The sequence below is a fragment of the Malaya genurostris genome, chromosome 3 (genome assembly GCF_030247185.1).
Source record: "Malaya genurostris strain Urasoe2022 chromosome 3, Malgen_1.1, whole genome shotgun sequence".
Lineage (NCBI taxonomy): Eukaryota > Metazoa > Arthropoda > Insecta > Diptera > Culicidae > Malaya > Malaya genurostris.
This window is the reverse complement of record NC_080572.1, coordinates 285,426,035-285,450,711: the sequence shown is the minus strand read 5'-3', so window position 1 is coordinate 285,450,711 and position 24,677 is coordinate 285,426,035. Positions and strand designations below refer to the sequence as shown.

At 37.8% G+C, this 24,677-nt stretch overlaps 1 protein-coding gene across 2 annotated transcripts in view; it reads left to right on the top strand.

Moving 5' to 3' along the window:
* Positions 1–24,677, top strand: part of LOC131439212 (autophagy-related protein 13 homolog) — a 103,591-nt gene that overhangs the window by 64,362 nt on the left and 14,552 nt on the right. For both annotated transcript variants that reach the window (XM_058609966.1, XM_058609967.1), the window contains one exon: positions 21,095–21,290. In XM_058609966.1, coding sequence (XP_058465949.1) covers positions 21,095–21,290 — 196 coding nt within the window. The remainder of the gene's footprint in view (positions 1–21,094; positions 21,291–24,677) is intronic.

Below are 24,677 nucleotides of genomic sequence, written 5' to 3'. Positions count from 1 at the left end.
CTTCTGAAATATATCATCATATTTAAAATAACGGATAAATTCATTTCCCTGTGTTTAATCCACATTTTTTTTAGATTGGTTTATTGTTCGCAGAATGGAATTCTCAAGTAAACTCATCAAAACATGTCCTTTGGTGTATCCACCCGGAAAATGATTGCGGCATTTTCCATTCACCGAGTGCTTTGTGTCGCCGAGCCATCTTGGCGTCGGTTACGTGACTGCGCCACATCAAATGGATTAATAGACAGAATTTTTAGTGTTCTAATCAATATTGTGATGTATTCGAAATTACCCTTTCGGCGAAATGTTTAAAGGGTATTCGGCGAAATGACCCGCTCGCCTCAAAACCTATTCTCGGCCATGAATAATATTTCACAATGAAATCGGTAAAATTTACTGATTGTTCAGTTATTCAAATACTCTTTGCCGAGATATCTCAGTATAAAGCATCTTTTTGTTGAAATTTGGCACAATAGTTAGCTAAATTTTACCGGAAATAATGGTTGTACCGAAATCATCAACTACTTTTGCCAAGATTCCGAACAGAGCGCTAGCTCTTACCGAAATTGGGCGAGACACTTCTTATCGCATGTCACGACGCCATTTCTCTTGAAACCGTAAAGGGTGATGGGAAAATATTTCGATATTCTACGATAAAATAAACGAAGTAGAAGCAGCATTTAGTTGTCTTTTTTTTCATACCCTGAAATGAAGTTAGGATTTGTAGAACATTTCTTCTTCAAACTTTAGCATTTGTGTGCTGAATCCTTTCTACTGATCTTTTCTAAACCTCTGATGAGTTGATATTTCATGATTATGTCTGGGCGTTTTTGGCGAACTAACAGTAAATTTGGCTCGCAATATCGGCAATAATAGTAAGTTACCAAAATTCTTATTTACACATGGGCTAAAAAGTCCCGGGACTAACGAAAAGATTTTTTTTTTGGTTCAAAATTAGATGTATTCATCCACGTAATCTCCATCAAGAGCAACCGCAATCATTTCAGCGCCGCCCTTACATGGCAATACCACTTTTGTAGAACGATTTATCTTTTGCCTCAAAATAGGCCTCAGTTTCAGCGATAACCTCTTCAATCGTGCGAAATTTCTTGCCGGCGAGCATTTTTTTTTCAGATCTGCGAACAGTCTGCAGTCGCTGGGAGCCAAATCTGGCGAATACGGTGGATTCAATTCATTTAGTTTTGCCATTGGTTTGATTGACTTGTGACACGGTGCGTTGTCTTGATGAAACAATTTTTTTTTCTTTGCCATATGTGGTCGTTTCTTTGCGATTTCAACCTTCAAACGCTCCAATAACGCTATGTAATATTTTACTGTTAATGGTATTTCCTTTCTCAAGATGGTCGATAAATATTACACCACGCACATCGCAAAATACCGAGACCCATAACCTTTCCAGCCGATTGTTGTACTTTCGGGCGCTTTGGAAGAGGTTGCTGTCTACTCAGATGACGATCGTTTTAATTCCGGAGTGATGTGATGAATCCACGTTTCATCCATTGTCACATATCGACGAAAAAAAATCCGGTTTGTTACGTTTAAAACATGGCCAAATACTGCTCAGAATCATCAACACGTTCTCGTTTTTTTTTTTTCAACAGTGAGCAAACGCGGCACCCACTTTGAACAGAGCTTTCTCATAGTAAAATGCTCATGCAACATAAAGCCAAAAGGCCCGGGACTTTACAGCCCATGGAGTTAATATGCATATTAAGATCACTTTTGAAGAAGCTTATCAGCAAATGAGTTTTCCTAGGTAATAAATGGAATGTAGTGATTTTCACCCCTATTCTGTATTTCGATCGAATCGGATGTAAAAATTTCCAAACTGTATTTCGAGAAAGTAACCCGATTTTTTATTTCTACCTTTGTATTAACATTGTGCAAGAGGACAAACTAGAAATCTGAGTTAGATTAATGATTGCATGTAAGGATTAACGATTTTGAAATGATCAGACAAACTAAGAAAATATTGATGCATGAAATAGCGGAAATTAAAACTTTGCGAAACAGTTAACCCCGGGACGTTCTGTCTATTGAACTACTCCGGATGTGATGAAGCACAACTGAGAAGGAAACATTTTCAGACTATGAACGGCTGGTGTGATTTGATTTTCAGTCTAATTTACTCCGATTACCAATAAGCACGGATTAATGCTTGATTATGACATCATAAAATCGCTAAATGGCATTTTAGTCGCCCTTAAGACAGCTTTAATGCCGACTTTGACAAAATATACAGCCTATCATTGATTATGTTTATTTATGGTTAGTGTGCATTCAGGGTTCTAAATACTGATCGATTTTCAGTCAATCAGCTTTCAGATTGTTGATTTAGAGCTGGAAGCTATTTTCAATGCTCATAGGATGCTATTCTACTGCCAATATTAAAGCTTATTGGTTACCTCGGTAACCACTTTCACTTTACTTTCTATCCTTGGCTGATGTGAACGGGGGTTCTGTTCGATAGGGTTACCTACTGAGCTGTGCTTCATCACATCCAGTGTAGTTCAATCGACAGAACGATTTATCTCGGTTTTCGCTATTTCAAACTACAATTGTGTTTTGTTATCTAATTTCGATTAAATTTTGTGCGATGATTCTTTGTGCGCTTAAAGCTATGTCCATTTAGAATACGGAATAATAAATTGACGTACGAATAAGGGTAATACATCAAAACATAGGTAATTTACTGTACTTTGAGGAAAGAATATCAATACAAATTGATTTTTCTTGACTCCTCCCGTTAAACGCTGCACACCTCCGAAGTCAACTTTCTTGGCACATTTGTTCCACACTTTGATTATCTGAGTCGCGTCCCGAGCCGTTTTTCCGTTCCGTTCTTAAGACTCCGCTTCATTATTGCCCAACATCTCTCGATGAGCTGGAACTGTGAGCGGTTGGGTGAATTTATGTTTTTATCGTTAAAATCTACCTTCTTATCGCATTACCAATTGATGACTTTCCGGCTGTAGTGGCAACTCGCCAAATCTAGCCAAAAATTCATGGGACCTTTATGGGCTTTAATGAAAGGTAGTACGCGGTTTTTGGGGTATTCTACCTTGCATAGCCTCGAAAGCATCGTCTTATTCGTCACGAACACTTTGGTCTTATCTCCGCAGTTGCATATCCCTAGCCAAAACATCAATTTTTTTACCAAATTTGTCCATAAAAGCAAACTTAAACCTCACAGGAACATCTCCTCGTACGGTCGCCATGTTTAATCGTCGATGAGCCGGCATCCTTGGTACTTCGTGAAAACCTGCTGGTACAATTTCCGAGCTCGAGTTTGGGTAACGCAGATTTGCTTCAACGTTCTGTTTGGTTCTTTCTCGAGCAGCAAGTGTGCTAATCAATACCAGCAGAAATGAACAAATAACAGTGCAAAGTTTACAAAATTGTTCGATTGATCAAATTTCAGGGCGAACATTGGCACCGAGCGAATGGAATCAATGAAAAATGTCCCAGGCGAACGTCACACCACAATTAGGTTAAAGCCGGAGAAAAATAAACGATAGAAAAAATGAAAAAAACGACACTAATTAGCGACAGTTGGGAATCAGATCATAGATCAGAACTGAATTGGCTCAAGTGACGCGTTCCCCCTTTATTTTAGGGAGATTCACATCTAAACTAACCATGAAATGACATACAAATCCGGGCTTGAGCTAGTTACATGGTTCACGGGATTGAAGACCCGATAATCAGATCCACCTTTGCCATTTCAGTTAGCAGCACAACGACGTGACAAGAAGACCTACGTCAACGGTGAAACTATTGTCACCTCGGTGTGAACTCATTGACGTTGGCCGGTCGCTTGGGGTTGAAGAGACTTTTAACAAAAGCAGCGACGGAAGTGCAGTTGAATATATCGTGAAGCTGATAGTTGATTGTTATGCAAATGTATGCTAATGCATCACGAATTTTGAACCATTTGGTCACTCCATTCATTGTGGTCATGACGCGAAGAAAGCACGTATGGATGTCATTCGGAGGAATTTAAATAGGTTGTGCAATGAGAAGCAGTTGCGTTCAAGCGGAAATGAAAGTTTGATGAAGGCAACGGTAGTTCCACGAAGTTTTCAAAAATTCATTAGAACCAACGGCATAAAAAATAGCTCGTGCCAGAAGGCGACGATTACAACGGAAATTAAACAAACTTTTGTTTCGCTCGTCTGTTTGCATAAAACCAGCATTAATCGACCAGGTGAAGCGAAACCGGCATGTTATGGTATGTGGTATGTGGAGGTCACACCACACTGTCGTCTCTAATTGCACTTGTTTTCAAACCATGTAACTAGGTCAAACGTGGAAGGCGCCCAGCCACAGCCAAGACGTCGAATCGTTATTACAACAGCAGTCGGTAACGTTTCCGATTACAACCGTCGGCGCGCGGTTTGCGGAGGAATTCTTTCTGCTAAGGCCGCTAATGTGTCACTGAAGCGGGTCGGTCCGTGAGTGGGTGAATCACGAAGAAAAACCTCCCGCCGCCTACGCGTTACATTCATTGTCTTCACTTGATTCTAACTAGTTCAGAAGTTGCTGGAATTTAAATTGGCTCATCAGACACAGCGCCATTGTAGTTGCGATTGGAAATGCGCTCAAGCTCAGATTTGTGCTAGATGCATTCCAGTTATGCTGTCCAGACTACCTGAATCGCCTGAATCGGTAGATTGGATACATAAATGATGGTGCCGATATTAAAACTATTAGAGACGATGACCACGTCGACTATTCCGCGCACCATTCGATAGTTGCCAATTTCTACCCGAGTTTGTAATGTTTCTTTCTTGGCTCCTATCGAACCTTTCTCTGCCGAAGCCGGCGATAATGGTCTATCATTTATCTAGAGGCGGTTTCAATTTGCAACCATAAATCTTCGTTCGTTTCGTTATTAGAAACGAAAGTGCCGCTAGTAGTCGAACGACGCACAGTGGTCCAAAACCGCTTCTTAGTAAAAAAAATTGAGATATATTCGCTTTATTTTAAAAACAGTTCTTTTGGATTTATCTACGTAGAATCTACCTCAATTACCTAAATATCTAAAGACTGTCCCAGAAAGTATGGACGCAACCAAAAACCGCTGGCATTTCGAAGTGGTTCAGAATCTGTCAATTTTTATGGCTGCGTCCTGTTGTTTACACTCGTCTCACACCACTTGTGCAGTTGTTTATTCGTTTTCATTAGTTTCTTTCGAAATGCGTAGACTTTCAGCAGAACAACGTCGAAAAATTGTGTTTAAATGTTGCACAGAACGCGGACTGTCACTGAGAACGATAGCAAAAATGGAAGGAGTAAATGAAAAAGCCGTGCGAAATGCAATCAGGAAGTTCAGGGATGATAACACCTTTGAGGATAAACCGAAAACGGGTCGAAAAATGGTCCTGCTAACCCTCAGTTGCATAAACGTATGCTGAAGGCGTTCGAGCAAAAGAAGGAGGTTCCAGTTCGGGATGTAGCCAAAAAAGTGAGCACTTGGAAGTCAAATGTTCTTTGTGCTAAAGAACGTTTGAATCTTCGAACCTATAAGAAGCAGAAACAACCAAAACGTAGTCCGAAACAAGAAGCATCGATCAGGCCGAGGGTTCGAAAGCTGTACAGTACGATTCTTGCTGGAAATTTGAACTGAATAATCATGGACGACGAAACCTACGTGAAACTCGATTACAAATCCTTGCCGGGACCACAATATTATACGGTGCGAAAAGGGCAAGTGTTAAACCAGTCCGAGACATCGTTTGAAGTCCAAAAATTTGGTAAGAAAGCTATGGTCTGGCAAGCAATTTGTAGCTGCGGTAAGATTTCGAAACCCTTCATCACCACTGCTTCAATGAACAGCGAAATATGCATCAAGGAATGTTTACAAAAACGACTTCTACCCATCATTCGAAGCCACAAGGATCCTGTAGTCTTCTGGCCAGATCTTGCTTCTTGCCACTACTCAAAATCAACGGTATACTACAAAAAATATCACTTTCATCCCAAAAGACATGAATCCACCAAATTGCCCACAACTTCGACCAATTGAGGAATTTTGGGCATTACCGAAGGCACATCTTAGGAAACATGTCTCGGCAGCCGAAACCATTCAACAGTTCGAAAAAGATTGGAAAAAAGTGTCAAAACTTGTCGCCAAGAAGTCTGTACGGAATTCAATGAGGAATGTTCGCAAGAAGGTGCGCCAGCTAGTCTACAATGGCTAAGTACAGGGTGGCAAGTAACCGGGAAAACCGGGAAAAAGTCGGGAATTTGATTTCACCGGGAAAAACCGGGAAAAAGTCGGGAATTTTAGTGAAAAACCGGGAAAAATATTACTAGCTCACCTATGAGTAACAGTTGTTAGCATAATGATTTTTTTCAACAATTAAAAAGTAGGAGACAATACCCAAGTTTGCGTTTGAGCGAAATGTTCAGTAGAAGTGTTGAAATAACTTATTGTCCATTGGAAATTGGGAAATTGGTCCATTGGAAATTGCAATCATGTCTCGTCCAATGATTTTTAGAGGCTTGCAGGCAGTTTTAAATCAATCCACAATACTTTTCACAACCTGATCAATCAATTAGGTAATCAATGTTACCTAATAATTCATTACAACATGTCACTTAGTCGCATTGCATTCGATCAATCAGTATCAGTCACGCTTACGTCCGAGTTTTCTGTGTCGCTCTCTATTTTCTTGATATGTTGTAAGTTCTAGCATATCAATTGCTTCCAGTTGCAATTTCTTTCCAGCTTTCAAATTAATATACCCCGGTAACCAATTAGCACAGATTAATGCCTAATTATGACAGCATAAAATCATTAAATAGCATTTTAGTCGCTATTAAGACAGCTTTAATGCCGACTTTGTCAAAATATATAGCCAATAATTGATTATGCTTATTTATGGCTTAGTGTGCATTCACAATTCTGAATACTGATCGTTTTACAGACAATAAGCTTTCAGATTGTTGATTCAGAGCTGGAAGCTATTTTTAATGCTCATAGGATGCCAATATCAATGCCTAACCAGCTGGGTAGTGTATAACAAAATAATAATGTATATATACCAAAAACATCAGAACTATCGTTCCACAAAATAAACTCAAACGTTACATGCATATAACAAAGCATCATTCGAACAACATTTTGTATTTTTTTCGTTAAACAATATTGAGAAATAAGATGGTGAAGAGATATTTTTGAACTTCGAAATCATGATTTACGGTCCACTGTATCGCAGGGCAGACTAATCAGAAGTCAACAAATCAAAGCAGCATAGATATAGTAGATGTTTTTCTAGACCCCAACGTTTCTGTTTGATTTTTTTTAATTTTTTTAATTTTTGGTGGTTGTTCAAAGTGAAAACTAAAATTTTGCACGAAAAAATCCTCAGATTTGTAGCTTGGTAACATCCCCAAAATAACAAACAACGAAAAAGAAAACGTTGGGGTCTGGTATTTTACATGTTGAAAGTGTGTGCAAAATTTGAACAAAATTGGGACAGTAGTTTTTGAATAGAATAGTTTTGGGATAGAATTATATACATATTTGTAAATAATTTCTTTAAAGCAAATATATGCATTAAAAGAACGGTTTGACAGCTACTGCTTTTATGTCCACGTTTTTATTGATTCGAACCACTGTGCGTCGGAACCACGAACGACGAGAGGCGATCTGGAGAAAAAGTGGCCACTTTGTAGCATTGCGAATGTTTTTCCGCATTTTCATCCCGTCCTGGACTGACTGTGTAGGCAGGCTCAGCTTTGAAGTCAACATGATTGCGAAACTTTCTGATAGTTTCCAGCATTGGGAAAATTAATAATCTGGTTGATGAGCGAATGGTGATTTTACGTCGGACAACATTCTTTCTATGTTCAATGGAATATTAGGAAAACGACTGCATGATTGATTCGGTTATTATTTCTTCGACTGTCCACTACAAACGCACCGCAATGATAGACTCGAAACTGATTGATGGCTCTTGTTTCCACAATATCAATAAATATCGTTCACCGTTCACCGATGACCAGCGTCATGGTTGGATTAGTAAATGCTATTTGTGTTTACGAGTTTATTCGAAAAAAAATAAACCCCTTACATGCCTAACGCTATTTTTTACCGCTTAGTTCGGTGCAGTTCATTCAAAGTAAATTGAGGAAAGCACGTGCGCTAGCTGGAAGATAAAAATAAACATTGCTTTGGTGTATGTAATTATTTCAACCAACGAAAAACAAACTCGTTCAGGTTTTTTCTTTTCGAAATCGCGAGCTTAGGATGATAAGCTACAGGTTTATCACAGATGGGATTTCCATCAGCACAGGTTTCCTAGTTTCAAGTGGCTGCCGGTTTTCTCGGCAAAAGAGATTAAAAATCCGGTCAGCTTTCGGATCAGGGTGAGCGCCACGCAACCTGCAGGTGGGGTATGCCAATTTAAGAGAAAATAAAACATCCCGTCGATCGCTACCGGCTAACGGCCAAGATGGCCAAGATCGTGCGTAAATAATTTCCCTAATGAGCAACAATCGAGCAGTAGCAGCAGCAGGAAGAATGTCGCCAGTTACTGTGTTGTGTAATTAGCTTGGAAAGCCTTTGCGGGACGAAGTGTGGGTAAGTCGGAACGACAAACGAGCGTTGCACAGCACACCCGAATACCACCTGTGAAAGTCTCGATACGATGTTTGTAAATAATAATTTTCATCAAACGGGTACTTGTTTCAAGAAAACTTGATAAATTAGTGTTTATTTGAAGTTAAACTAGCACTTAATAATCATAAACTTCAAATTAAAAACAAACTTTGATCAACAGTAGATGGTTAAACAAAAAAAAATAATTACATACTAAACTGTCAAAACACCGATGGACGGCGTTGCCTTTGTAATGATTGTAATGGGCACAGCTCGAGAGGATGTACCCTGAACTAATTTTTTAATATCTAGCAAGGAAAACAGTTTAGAAAATCTGCATGTGAATACTACGTATCAGGGTGGCAAGTGAATTGCCGGTTTTTCCCGGTTTGCGAGATAAAAATTTCCGGTTTTTGGAATAGCCTCTGGCTATGTAGTCGCTGTGAAACAGAATCATTGCATCACTAGTGCTACGATCATACTGACGCTAAGACTTCTTACAGGTCGAGGCTCGAACATACGACAACTGGCTTGTGAGACCAGTGTCCTGCATTGCATTGAACCGCCAACCCGGACTCAAACAAGAGGCAGTTAAACAAGAGCTACTATAAAAATTGACTCAATCTTTTCTGGCACATTTTGTAAGTCAAAAAGTACAACCAAAACTGTTCTGTTATGTTGTTCTGGAGGAATAACAAAAAAAAACTTCAGTGTTCTGTGCGCAGTTGCAAATTGCTTACCAAATGATTCATTTAAATTTAACATTTTTTCAATGTTTCGATCCGACAATATTTATTTTATATTTACTTACTTCTGTCGGATTTCATAGTTGAATTGTGTTTCAAAACTGTCAGTACTGAAAGAGGTTATTTTTTTGAAAATTCAGTTGTCAAAACACCACCAGGTTCTGGTGGTCACTTGCGTTCAGAAAATCGAGCTTTACGACTCAAACGATCATTTCTCAAAACAACACAATTAATTGAAAGTTCTGAACTAACACTGAACATGTTTAATGCAGCCGTCGGATGATTTCATCGCGAAGAATACTGAGTTACCTTAGGTTATAAAACTAATGCGTTGTCTATCGCATGTAAACCCCAGCATGAAGCGTGGGATTCGAGATTACGATCTTTTTCAACTATTCTTCTTCTTACTCGCGGATGGACGAGATTGCTGCTGTTGTAGCCGATTTAAAAGTGCCAATCAAACTGCTAGCCGACCGAGGGAATGAATAAACCTAGACAGATGTGCTGATGTGTGAGGGGGAATTTTATGGTTTCCAAGTGCTTGGTACTTTCGACATTTGTGTCTTACAACCGTATCTTGAATCATTGGTCACGTGCAATATTTTACCGGCTCGCTCATATTAATATTTTTAGTCTTCAGTGGAATGATCCTTTCAGTGAAATAATGTTCTACGAAATAAATCACTCCCATAGAAGAATATAAATATTTGTATTCCAAGAGTTAGATCTCTGGGTTTTGCCTTTCTTTATAGAAAAGTAATAGAATTTCTATATAATCCGACGGAGTCTCGGCAACCCATTGTTTTATATACCATTTGACTCAGCTCGACGAGATTGGACAATGTTTGTGTGTGCATCCTTCAGAAATAGTTTTACCGATCAATTTTCTCGGAAATTTTCTAACCGATTTCAACAAACTTAGGCTGGTTTGAAAGCTACTATTGGACCATTGGTCGAGTTCGAAGATCAAATTGCTGACACTTCTGGTTCCAGAGATATAATGGGATAAGTGACGTAAACGACAAAACGCGTTGTTTTTTTACCGCTCAATTTTCTCAGAGATGGCTAAACCGATTTCAACCGATTCAATGTCAATAAACTTAGATGTTCATTGATCAGGTTTGGATTGTAATCTCATAATTGAAGTAACCGACAAATCCAAGTGTCAAAATTTGTCGAAGATACCTGAATCGATTTCGACAGACTTAGACTCGTTTGAAGGCGAATATTAGGTTATTTAATCAGTTCACAATAGGAACGGCCGAATATAGAATCTTGTGAATGTTCTGCTTTTATGAAACCATTCAAACGGCAAGAGAAAGGGAGTATCATACCACTAGGTGGATTAACACTCAAACGCTCGAGTTGAGATTTTCATCGAATTTTTTTTCTCAAAAATGTATAGTTTCTGATGCATTTGGTGTCAAAAAACGGGTATTCTTCAATTTTGTTCTGTTTTTTTCGGTGTTGATTGGTTAAAAAAACGGAGTTATTCCCGATCGCGTTGGGGTAAGTCGATTTTGCCATTTAAGGTATTTGATCCAAAAAACTATGAATATACATGGAAACATTCCTATAATAATCTGCAATGACAATTTTACTAAAACGCTTCAATATGAATAAACTTTTTTGAGAAGATATAAAAATGTGATCAGGTATAACAAATTCTATGTAAGAATGAACAAAATACAATGTAAAACTGCATTGACACCGCAGAACCACTCAAAATTGTTCACAGGTGAATCCGAATTATGGTCCCCGAGAACTGTCTCCAAATAAGTTTTTAATGACTTAAAACAATTTGTGAAAAGGAGTAGATATTTTTTGACATGCCGCATGCCTTGTCCCAATTCAAAAGCAGCTACCCGTTTTTTTTACGCCAAACGCATCAAAAACATTATAAATTTTTGAAGAAAAAATTCGATGAAAATCTTAACCCGAACGTTTGAGTGTTAAGAAGAGTTTATTATTCCAAATAAATCTGGGATTTTTCAGGTACAGACAATTTCAGGTACAATTTTGTGTTTTTGTCCACAGCTACAAATCGCTTGCAAAACCAGAATTCAGATAATCATTAAAGATGATGTATCCAAATTAAAAAAAAAAGCTGAATTCTTTCTTTCTAGTCTTTCTTAGAAAAATCTAGTATCACAGTTTTCAATACTAGAAAGTTCAGAACGATCTGCTGTCAAAACCCTACCAGATGCGTCCAGATATTAAGTGAGTCGAGTTTTACGACTCAAACAATTATTGCTTAAATGTTCTGAACTGTGACATTTTTTATGTAATTGTCGGTTGATTGTATCGCAAAGATTTCTGCATTGTACTGGAAGCTAATAATTCAAGCCTATCTTGCTTTGTATTAAATATCTAGCAAATTCCGCCTGACTCATCGGTATCTATTTTCAGTTCGCTCATCATTCGCCAGAATCGGAAACAAATACTTCGCCAATGATATTGACCATTTATCCGGGGCTATCAACTGCTCAAATCTTCCCACCCTTCAGTTTATGCCAATCATTTGAAAAATGAAAAATCTCCGCTTGATTAAACAGTACATAACCGCTCTTGTTTTTCTCAGCGCTTCCGCAGTAACAGTAGCATGATGCACTGAGAGAGCCGCCGCCTGAATGGCGGCGGTTAATTAGATAATGGTCGTACCACCCCTCGGGAGAAAACACGGCGTGAATCACCTGCTGCCCCGGCCCAGTTTCGAACTGTCACCCGAACTACTGTCCCGAACCTGGCAGTCATCATTCAATTACGCAATCAATCATCGTTCGGCATCAGACGATGCGATTATATTTTTAGTCTACTGTCGGAGTATTCATTGTAGTATTATTTTGACATAGTTCACCAACCATTAACTAGAAAATTGCCTTTGCGGTTATGATTTGAAAAAAAAAATCTTTTCAAGTTCGACCGAACTCAGTAGGCAGAAAAAAAACCGAGGGCCAAAAAATTCAATCTTTTTCTCTCTCTCTATCTCTTTATATGAACTATACGCCCACTAAAAGTGATGACGTAAATCGCGTGTACTTGATGTTGTTTGTTTATTATATGTCTGTTTTAGGACCGAACCCGCTCCCATAAGCCATTTGCTTAGTTGGTGTCGTCTAGCAGCAGTGATCCATTGTGTCGGTCAAATGTTGTACTATATAGATAGGGTGAAAGTACCTGGATTCATGCCAGCCTGCTCCGTTTGAATCTCAGCCAATGTCTAGACCTATTACAGTAGCAATCCTTTCTATTTTTGTTTCAATCGAGCAGTACGTTTTGTTGTTCATCGTAATTCAACGAGAAAAAAACTGGCCTACTACGATGATCGATGAAGGATGACAGTAATTGCTGAAGAATACATTCGTCTTGAAAAACTTGCAAATTGCGTATTTTTGGAAGCAGGGTTGTTGCGATTTTCGTGGATTTCACGCGAATTTCAAGACACATTATTACACATTTGTTCGAAAAGAAGGTTATTTGAAATTTTTCTAAACTTGTGAGTTTGATGAAACCCCAAAATGTTTATGATGGACAAACGTTTCAGCAATTGGTCTAGCTGGCCGGATTGGTGAACCAAAGTTTTTGAGGAGGCGGCTCTAGCTAATGTTTTCTTCAGTGAACGAAACTTCGATTGCATGCTCTCCTATCTCGAGTTCTACAAGCTGCTATTTCGGCAGAGCTGTTACCAGCAATTACAAGAAATCTCAAGTTTTGTCTGCAATAAAAAATTTCATTCTTAAAGCAAATTTCGCACGACAGGCTTGTGAAGCGAAGTTGGATAAGAAAAGAAACAAAGAAGAAAATGCTCAAAGGGAAAATATATAGATGGGAATAGAAAGACATTCAGGGTAAAATCCGACAACAAGAGAAAACAGAAGGCAATCGAGTTTCTCGAAACGATTATTTTTGAAGTTGATTCGACTGAACTGTGGCATTACGTATCGCTTTCGATCACTTGACCGAGATCCTAACTAGGTGGTACTAGATTTCGACTGGCGCGGTTTGAATTGTCAAATTATTGCGACCAAGAAAAAAATGAAACTGGATATTTTTGATTACATTTATTTTTTTATTTTTTGAATAGTTTTACCACATTTCTGTAACTGAAATAAATTGAGACGCCGATGCTTGTACAGAATCTAAAAACGTGATTGATCCACCTAGCAGTGAGATGATACCTTTTTTTATCAATCCGCACGTGTTGTTTGCATGAATATTCTTCGGTTTTTCAGTTTTCATGACATTATTTTAATGACCGTCGTTTTAAGCGAAAATTTGAGATTTTAATCACTCTTTACTCTGTAATGTCGAAACTGCAAATCGGATCGAATTTGAATCTAAAAGTCGATTAAACATTCCATGATATGTCGAAGTAAGTTCCACTTCAGAGTTTACGGTAATTTAAGGTACTGCCAGAGCCGGTATTCAGGAAGCAGCATAACCCAAACCGATTCGTATGGCCATGAATTGACTTGACAAATAAATTGCAATAGTTTTGAATCCAACTTTGAAGCTTTTCGGGATTGTCATCTTCCATATCGGTTTGAGTTTTAAAAATTCATCATCCTGTAATTCCAGAATCGGAAGTCAGAATTGGATAAAATTCATTATTTTGTATGGGACTATAAGTTTGTTTAATATTTAATTTTTGTTTCTGAAATTCGATTTGACTTTTTTGAGAAAACGATTGAACTTTGAACAACGATTCGATACTGAAACCGGAATTCGAAAATCGGTGTAGCCGAAATCAGATAAATTCACATGAGTAGCTGTATAGTTTACATTTGTTTCAAAATGTTTGAAAATCAGTGTAAACATCTTTGAGAAATCGTAGTACGAATTAAATTTTTGGGTGCCTTCCGAATCGAAAACTGAATACAACCAAAAATGAAATAAGTTTATTTGGTTATCGACTATCCAAATCTGCTAACCCGATAAACCTGATTAATTTATGTGAAATAGACATTTTTATACTAATCACCCTGTATCCCCGAAACCGAAAGTTGGATCTGACTTAAAAGCAATATGTTTCATAGAATATTAAAACTTTTCATTTAAATCTTAGATGATTCTTAGATTTCATTTGAATCTTAGATCGGTTCAGCCATCTACGAGAAAAATAAGTTACACAATTTTAATTTCGTTTCATATATCATTCTGTAGTTCCGGAACCAGAGGTTGGAACCAAACATAATTCAGGTACCTTAAGACTTTTCATATGGATTTGAGTTTGTAGAAAACGGTTGAGTCATCTCCGAAAAAAATTGAGTGAAATTATTATTTTGAAATTATTATCACACACGCATTAGCTGATCTCGACGAACTGATTCGAATGGTATATGGGTGTTATGTTCTTCCAGCATTTATTGCTCTAAGTAGTTTAAAACAATATAATTATGGAATTGCTTTCAACTCGAAAATGATGCCATCATCTGATTTATATATGTCATATTCGAACGATTATGTTGCCAAAAACGAACCGTGCTAAAATCGGTCCGAGGTAAAATGTCATGAAAAAGGATGCTGTACACAGTCTTTTTGGTACTTAGAAACAATTGTATGTAACAGTATAAAAATCGGGTTTTACGTCACTCCCAAGCATTTCTTTGTCATACAGCGCTCAAAACTTCTACTGCTGGAATAGGGAAAAAAGTCGCTTACACAAAAATTTCGATATCTCCGTTAAAAATGGACGGATTTCAACAATCTATGGCTTGTTGGATAGCTATTACCGTGCGGAATCTAAGTCTGAAAACATATTCTGTTTTCAAGGTCAAATGTGACAGATACTGACAAAAAATTTTGACATAAAACTTTGTATAACTCAAAAAGTAAACATCCGATCACAAAACCAATTAATAGCATTCTGGGTGACGGGAATAACTTTCATTTGCGACTAGTTTGATAAAAATCGGTCCAGCCATCTCTGAGATCTCGACCTCTTTGTTGACAACACACATACACACACACACACACACACACACACACACACACACACACACACACACACACACACACACACACACACACACACACACACACACACACACACACACACACACACACGGACATTTGCTCAGTTCGTCGAGCTGAATCGATTGGTATATGACATTCGGCCCTCCGGGCCTCGGAAAATTTTTCGAAAGTTTGAGCGAATTCTATACCTATTTTTTATATATATAAAAAAAGGTAAAATAAACTTTTGAAATTATTGTTGCATTGTTACAAGTCAAATACAATTTACGTCGTCCATATGTGTAGTTTTAATCAAAGGCTTTTAGGTTCTGCAGCTTTCATTGTTGTATGCCAGGAGCAAACCATTCATTGTAGTATTTATATCTTCTATTGAAGAGTCAAATTTACGTGCTTATCATGAGATTTCGAGATGGTGATGGTTTTGACATATTCCATATACTTGGGACAAAATTTCAGTTTACTTGAGTGGAAACGATTACTAACTATAAAACCTAACAAATAAAAAACATTATTCACGTTTTGTCATCAAGCGTATTATTGAAGACTGTCTAATATATTTCGGATCAAATTTTATATTGTTTTTACACATATAAACTTTATTTGAATGATACTACCTGTGCCAGCTGACAAATGTGATCAATTTCGATCGAAATTTATCAATTTGTATCTAAATCCAATCATTAAAACCAAGAGTTTTCCATATGTGTAAATAATACCCAATCTCAATTATTTGAAATTCATATTTCATTATAAGATTATTGATTAATTAATTAATATGAATCGAACATAGCGCAGAAAATCACAACACACAACTCTACATTCAGATAAGACTGAATTAAGTCTAAATTAAATAAAGAAAGTTAACCACTTTCTTTCGCTTTTTCCCACAATCCGTCTGAGTAACGTTTTCCGTCCACCGGATTCAGAAGTTTGAATACAAACCACAGTTACTGGACATAATTTTGTTTCGATTTACTCTTGTTGTATTAATTAAATACCATGCACCTTTCAATTGATATGACTTTTAAACAGTCCGACTCAAACATAATATGCCAAACTCAGCAATGTGTTAGAATAAAGATTTTCAACCATTCAACAAACAATGCTATTGTTTTTTTTGTAGATTTACATACTCAGTGGAGAAAAACTTCGCATATTCCTTTGGGAATATTTTAATGGTTCTAAAGATCGATTTGTGATATTTAGTTGAGTACTTCTTTTTTATATAGGGGAAGATGTTCGGTTGCCGGAACATCACCGTACAATTTTGACAGAAAGCAGATAGCGTCATTCCGACAAATGTCATGTGTTTTGCTGCGCTTAAAACAATTTTTAATTGCGTGAAAATCAACACAAAAGTTTTTTATTATTTTTGCCTTTCTCATATAGAAAGGTTATGCAATCACTTGAAAAACCGACTAGTGAAAATTGGCCCGGAGGGCCAAGTGTCCAATACCATTCGACTCAGTTCATCGAGCTGAGCAATGTCTCTCTCTCTCTCTCTCTCTCTCTCTCTCTCTCTCTCTCTCTCTCTCTCTCTCTCTCTCTCTCTCTCTCTCTCTCTCTCTCTCTCTCTCTCTGTGTGTGTGTGTGTGTGTGTGTGTGTGTGTGTGTGTGTGTGTGTCAAATAATCTCACTAGGTTTTCTCGGAGATGGCTGAACCGATTTTGACAAACTTAGATTCAAATCAAAGGTCTCGTGGTCCCATACGGAATTCCTGAATTTCTTCCGGATCCGACTTCCGGTTCCGGAGTTATAGGGTAAAGTGTGTTCAGTATTGTACACCGTCACTTAAACTGGCGGAACAAAAACCGTGAAAAATGTTATAAATCGGACTCTAAACCGTTATTCCCAATCTTAGGGTCAATTGAAAGGTCTTATGGTCCTATCAAAAATTACTGCATATTTTCGGATGCGACAAACATTTAAATCGTAATTTAGAGTGCGTACTAGTAGAGTTTGTGTGTCATGTTAGTTGGTGGCCGTACGAACCGACTTTGATTATGCCGGTTCTCGGGTTCCGGTGCCGGAAGTGCATATAATAGTGAACCCACTTCGTTTTCTTAAGGATGGCCTGCGCAATCAAAGCACTGCTTTATTCTGTATGTTGTACTAGTTAATGCACAAACAATCTCTTGGTTTCTTTCAAAAATCGAAGAAAAAATTTTTGAATAGAATACCACAATATTATACATGAGAAAGGCATCATTACACCACTCGGTGGATTAAAACAGGTTTTATATAGTATCATAAATTGAAAAGCATCAATCGAAAAGGTGAGTGGATTGAATATTTATGAGGTGAAATCGATCTTTTTCGTGATTTAATACCGGATGCTATTAAAATTTTCGAAACCATAGTTTATTTTCGTCAATTTTAACATGTCTACCGATTTCGGTTACCGGCACCCCATTTTCTCGACAAATGGTGAAAAATTGTCAGTGACATGCAGAGATGCCATATCTGCAAATTTGTCTGTAAATTATCAAATATCGCAGTTAACCTGCAAACCATTTTTCGTCTGAAGACTTCTTACAGACTTTTGAAACTTAGATTGTCTGCAGACATTCGTCAGAAATTACAGACTTTTGAAAATTGGCGCGATCTTTTCTTTTTTGCTAGCTAAACTTATTGTTTAGCTGGCATCTTTGGTGATATGCAACACGTGGACAAATTGACGACTTCGATACATCCGTCATATAAGTAAAAACTTCAGTTCTCTGGTTCTGTTAGCCATGGTGACTTCAAACAAATCGTCCAAGTGAAGGAAAATGAACTTTTATGCACTGATTAATACCATTAAACGTTGCTTGATGGATAAGAAGCCAAGCAATTTGACTGCAGCAACGTATTCAATGCCGCAAACCCGGTGGAATACCGGCCTTATCATTGGCCAAGAGAGCCAAGGCGAAGTCACCATCAGACAATGAAGATTTTTGTCCAAAACGCCTCCGAAAAGAATAAATTCCGTTTTGTCGTGAATACGACTTACTTTACTATGGGGTGCCTTTTCAAAATTTACCCTCTGAGAGAGTGATAAGTTTTTGATCGTGAATATCTCTTGTTGTATCTAACGAATCAACATAATTTTTGCTACATGCCATCGGAAATATGATCACAATTTTATGATAAAATATTCAGTTGTGTGACATAATCTCAAATAATTCAAAATTAAACTTTTCTGAAATGTTTTGTATAAACGAATATCAAAGAGGATAATTCATAAGGCGCGTTTGCCTTTCTCGTATTTTAAAGCTCATAGCTCAGTGATCTGTGAAAGGATTTATATAATCTAACTACCAATAGAATCGAAATTTTTAACCTAAGCGTGTAAAGAAAAAGTATTGAAGTATTTCAATAATACACTATTGAAAAACCTGTTTCATTTGACCCATGTCAACACCAGCCAATCAGAAAGCGTTCTGAGGAAGAGAACAAAATATCTGCTGCTGTACAACAAATCGTTCGAGAAAATGTTTCGAACAGTGTTTAATATCGTAGTGAGTTCCACAATTTGGTCCTTCTGAAAGGCAGGAATGAATCCCGTACAGCATCCGGATAGTTTCTTTCAATGAAATGCAAATCTGAAATGAAATATCGAAATTAAAATTCTATATGCTGCTGTTTTTATAGCCGGTAGGACCACCCATTAGTGAAAAAGCTACAAACGAAATCAGGCAAAAACAAAAATTGTATCAGTTTGGATTCTATCGCCACTGCGGGCAGATGTATTTTGTGTCGTTTGCAAAGCTAGTTTCGCTTCCGACAAGAGCGATTACGTCACAGCTGCCAGTCATTTGCATTGGTGAAAAAGCAACGGTGGAGAGCATTACACAAAATCAGCCGTTCTAATGGCTCTAAAAGTTTTCTAAAGAACTATTAGGATTTCTTGCTCGCAAATCGAAGGGAAATATCCTCAGTTTAGTGCAAATCTAGAACTCTTTGATTTGATTTTTGCACTTTTCGCTGTGTGAAATTCACAGTAATCTAGATCATGTGAAGCCTTCTTTGTTTTTGCGAAAAATGTGGAAAAGGGGAACTTGCATAATTCATACAATTGATCAACTAATAGATATTCGGAAGTGTGAAGGAACATGTCAGTTGTTTTCGTATTCACGACATCCAGTTATGTCTCTGACATTACCCACCCGCCTTTTTTCTTTGAATAATTTGCAGTTTTTACTTATATTTTTCCATTTTTAGCGATATTTCTTGGGGTGCCGGTAACCGAACACCTTTTTTGAAATGGTCAAAATTTATCACTTTACCGAATTGATAATAAAGTTTTCTCAATCGATTGAATCAACTTAGTTTCTTAATCAGTTGTTAGCTAGGGACTTTAGCTTTCCATTGATGTATATATATACGCATAATGTGCATAATCCGCATTGAATTCGAAACCTGAGACTAGTTCTGAATTCAGTTGCCGAATTCCGGTTTGGAATCTAGATCAATAGTTCAGTCGGTGGAATTAGCTCTAGAATTCACAACATCAGACTCAACGAGAATTCCGAACCTGAATTATAATCCCAGAGTCTAATTCCAGAACCCAAGATCCAAATTCGATTTCAGTATGCAGATTCTGAACTCTGGAAATGAGTTCTGAATCTGAATTTAGGAATTAAATTCTGAAACTGAATTCAGGAATTAAATTCTGGTTCGGATGACAGTTCAAAAATTCTGGTACGGAGTTCAAATATCGCTCGAATATCGCGCTTTTTAGTTTTCAACTTCGCGCGTTTTTAATTTTTGACTTCACGCGGATTTCGCGCGTTTTGGTTTTTAATTTTTTTGTAACAACCCTGATATTCGGCCCATTCTCGACTGAGAATGATAACCTCAGCAATGTTGATGTTTATGTCTAACTTCGAATCAAAATGTAATGACATTGTTGACGCAATTTGGTAATTGAAAATTAAGTATTTGAATGCTAAACAAAAAGTCATTAACAGGGATGGTATTTTGTCTAATCTATTACTGCCTTCTACTGATGACGAACTCCGGCATTGTCCGTCCAATCGCAAACAAAATTCCAACCATAATTCATCACATCATCGCAGCCGGCTTTGGTAAATTAAATTGTTTTTCCGATCTGCTATCCGTGCGCGGAGTCAGGTACGAAAAACGCCACGTCGGTGTTGCTGTTGCGGTGTTGGATATGTAGGTGATGGGCGTATTTATCGTCTACTATGATCGTTGTTGTTATTGTTATTTCATCGCATACCATTCAAGCGCCATCAGCGAATTCCACAGTTCATTCTCAGTATGTGAAATGCATGCACATGCCGACGTCATTAACTGTCTGCTGTTAAGGCAGTGTATGTGTGTACGAGAACGAGCGAATCTAACGAGTAAATCCTGGTGTGGGCAGCGCCAACAGACGCACGACCTACCCATTAGTCCATCTGAACTAAACGGCAGTCGCCACTCGATCCCCCCTGGGGCGATTCGTCCCACACACCAATGCTTGCCATCATCTCTTGCGACCGACGATGGTATTGGTCCCTTACATATTCTCTCACTATACCATGGGAACCGTGGCACACTGCGTTGGTTTTCGTGACTGACATGCACACGATGTGTGTATGTGTTTGACTGAACGTCGCGTACTTACTTACTTACTTACTTCCATAGCAATGTTGTACTCAGCAAACCACACAACAACCAACGCAGCCCGATTCAAACTGTTCACCACTTAACTAACGTGCTTTTCTTTCTCGTTTTCGGTTTCATTCCGCAACAGGCGATGGTCACAAGCAGTTACGCGTCGGACAGTTGTGCACCCAGATCGGAACACTAGACATGGCAGTAGCCTTCCGCACCAAGATGACTATCTCGCCCACGCAAACCGGACGGGACAATACTATTATGCTGAAGAGCGATCACTTCCTCAAGGATATCAGCCCGAAGCACATCCGCTATAACTACAATAAGAAAAAGTAAGTATATCCTGTTGCGTGGCACTTTTTATCGTCGTCCGCCAGAACGGAGAGACCGAAACTGGATACAAGAAAAAGAAATACAGGTGGACAAGTGACGGTGAAGAAATACGGTGTACCGCCGCCACCGGACCGAGTGCTGCTAAGAGTGATAACAAAGGATTACAGTGAGGAAAAATGCATGAATTCGGATTCAGTGTGTAAAAATCGTCAGTGGCCATCAAAAAGGCGCGCGATGTTTAAAAGAGTTTAAAAATGCGATGAATAAGTGAAGGCCGTGTGCACCATTTGAAACGAAAAAAAAAATCGGTACGAAACCTTATCATCTCTAAGTTACTAAGTGCCGTAAAAAAAGAGTCAACTTTTCGCACAATCATTCGGTGTTTTGATAACATTAAGCCCCCCTCCCGTTCTAGTGTGGAATGCGATAACAGTGACCCCCAGGGATGGCTTTTCTAATCATCGAACCATAAAAACGACGACGACGACAAAAAAAACATCAGCAACCGAAAAAATTTGAAATCTTTTGTAACCTACTCGAGAGAAGAATAATTAATATAACAAATTTCAGCCAACGAAAAGATTTGGCCAAAGAAAATAAATGGCATACCTGCCCTCCCGGCCACGGGCAATCGCGTCGTCACAAACAAGATAAATAATGATGGAATTTATATGCGATATTTTCGAAAACGCAAAACCCTTCGCCCATCCTCGTGCCACCTTCCTCTAACCGAAAAACAACAAATTTTCGTAAAACCGGCTCGATAGTAGTACTAGCAACAGGAGTAGCAAGCAATAAATAAAATACTGAAAAGTCACAAACTGTTGTCATGTGAGCGCTACCGACGCGGGCAAGCAAAAAACATTTAGCACACGTCATCCTCTCGTGGAGGATGAGTGAGTAGGCTCCTTCAGTCATGCAGAGCTGTGCTTTTTAGCAACCCAATTAGACGGCGGACTACGTGCGTGGAACGTTTGGCTAATGTACGGGTAAACATTCCACTGATTTGTTGTGTCCATAAGCATTCATTCGCGACAGCGGATTTCTAGCAGCTATGCAAATTGTACGCCGGAATTCCCTGGAACTGAGATGTGTTAATCTAACGGGTGACAACATTCAACTGAACGATAGCGTGGATTTAAATGGCAAATTTTCTACCATTGAATCAGGAAAATTTTTTGGTTTGCCCAAAGAAAAGTTTCAACAGTACTCGCTGATTCAACGGAACCGACGATTTGTGACACGATCCTCGTCAGTTTATTTGTTTTATGGGATTAGTTTAAAGTTCATTCGTAGTTGAATGGCAACCCGATCAGCAAGCTGTAACAAGTTTATAACAGAAAGCAATTTTCGTAACGTATTTCGCCGATGGAAGGCGGGTCTCGTTACTAGTAAAAATTAAGATTTCTAACAAGTATTTCTGTCATGATATACTGATCGGGTATGGTTAACCTGGACCGTTTGTTCAGGTAAGGCAAGGAACTGGTCCCACAAGCTAGATGGGGCTTATGTTCGAACCCCGGCCTGATGAAAGGTCTCGTAGCGTCTCATTCTACAGCACCTAGCTATGCAAAGGAGTTCCGCACATCGATCAGAAAACCAAGTTCCCCATCGGGAATTTTTAGTACCTCAGCTTTGTTTTTGACAAATTTATACCGTTTTTTGTTTATTGATCAGGAATTTCTGGTCTGGTGGACGGTCTTCTCATTCTTCTGTAAATAGGATTAAACACTACAAATGATTAAGATCCTGAAACATGAGAAAGATTAGAAACTCCTGCACTCACGCCAACAGTATTGAATTCTGTTTATTTTTACAGATTATTAGACTGTGGTCCGGCCTATTTCTTTTATTTATCTTTCTTGCTATCGGATAGGCTGATTTAATTTGTCCCTACGTAATAAAATATAATGATCCGAGAATTAACACCGTAAAAGCACGGTGACGCCTTTCATTTGACGAAAATCAACGTTATAATTTGTATGAATATATTTCAATGTATTCTTATATATTTGATTTGGCTGTTATTAGAATATTCTGTGGGTGGGTAATGTCAGAGACATAACTGGATGACGTGAAAACGAATAGAAAGGATCGTTTGATGTCAAAGAATGTAAATTCTGGAACTGCACGGAAAACCCTCCAATCAAAAAACTACGATCTCGCAATTTTTGATTTTTGCAGTTGTTGTTTTAACTAATAATTAGTTGATTCAACCAATTTGCAATTTGATTTGCACATATTGAAGTAGTTGAAAAATATGTTGTTTTTAATGCTGTCTAATGTCAAAAACAGCACAAAGCAAAACAAAAATCGCAATGGAAAATCAACCATTACTTTAGTCGAAATTCAAACGCGTTTCTTAAACATTTTCATACAAACGAAATTGCTTATTGTACGTTTGTAAAACTCGTGAAGAGTAACTTTTGATTGATAGTAAATTGATGTTTATCATAACACTAGTTGTCAGAATATTAATGCGATGATAAATTATCTACATCTTTACTGCTCTGGTGTTACAAAAAGAAACGATTGATATAAAGTAGTGCTATGCACTGAACTGATAGCCGTTAGAGATATTGCAATTAACAAAACGTGTTTTACCAAAACTAGAACCCAGTGAATTGTATGCGTTTGAATTTTGGTCTTAAAACCAACTTGATTCTCCATCGTGAAATGCATGTTAATGAATGAGCATCATGTAATCTTCAAGTCTTGTACAAAAATGGTATGAACAAAGTGATTAAAATGAAAATGTTTAATATTCATTCATATAATCTGTTGAAACTGTAAGTTGCAATGGCTCAATTTTCGTTGACACCAGCACAACTAAAAGACAGTATATTATTTATATTAAATATTACATATTTTTATGTGTCTTAAAATGCCGAATTTTCATTTAAAAAATCAGAACATATATCAATAAGGAATAATTTTTTTTTATGCGATATTCACCTAACCAGAGATGATTTTTGTAGAAACAGATAATGAAAATTATAGAATGATAGTACTCAAGAGAGAGCAAGGATGTGAATATATAGAACGGAAAATGAGAGACGTGACAGAGGGTCATTTAGGCAAGCAGAAATCTTTTAGTAACTTAACTTTTACCTTCTACCAGAGGAGTCGGGTTTATTGAAATTGAAAGGTGTGTGTCTCGACTAACTGACAGCATCTTTTTTTTTAACCAAACATTTTGTTATTTCAACCATCGTTTCTGTTGATCGAAAAACAAAAATGACAGTTTAGAAAAAACAACAATCGATTAGTTGTATCAAGTTTTAGCCAATCAAATTCAGAAAAACAACTATTATTTTGGTTGTTTCACGATCGCGAGGGGTTCCATGTGGGATTCAAGAACCAATTTTTTTAGCCTAGAATGCTAG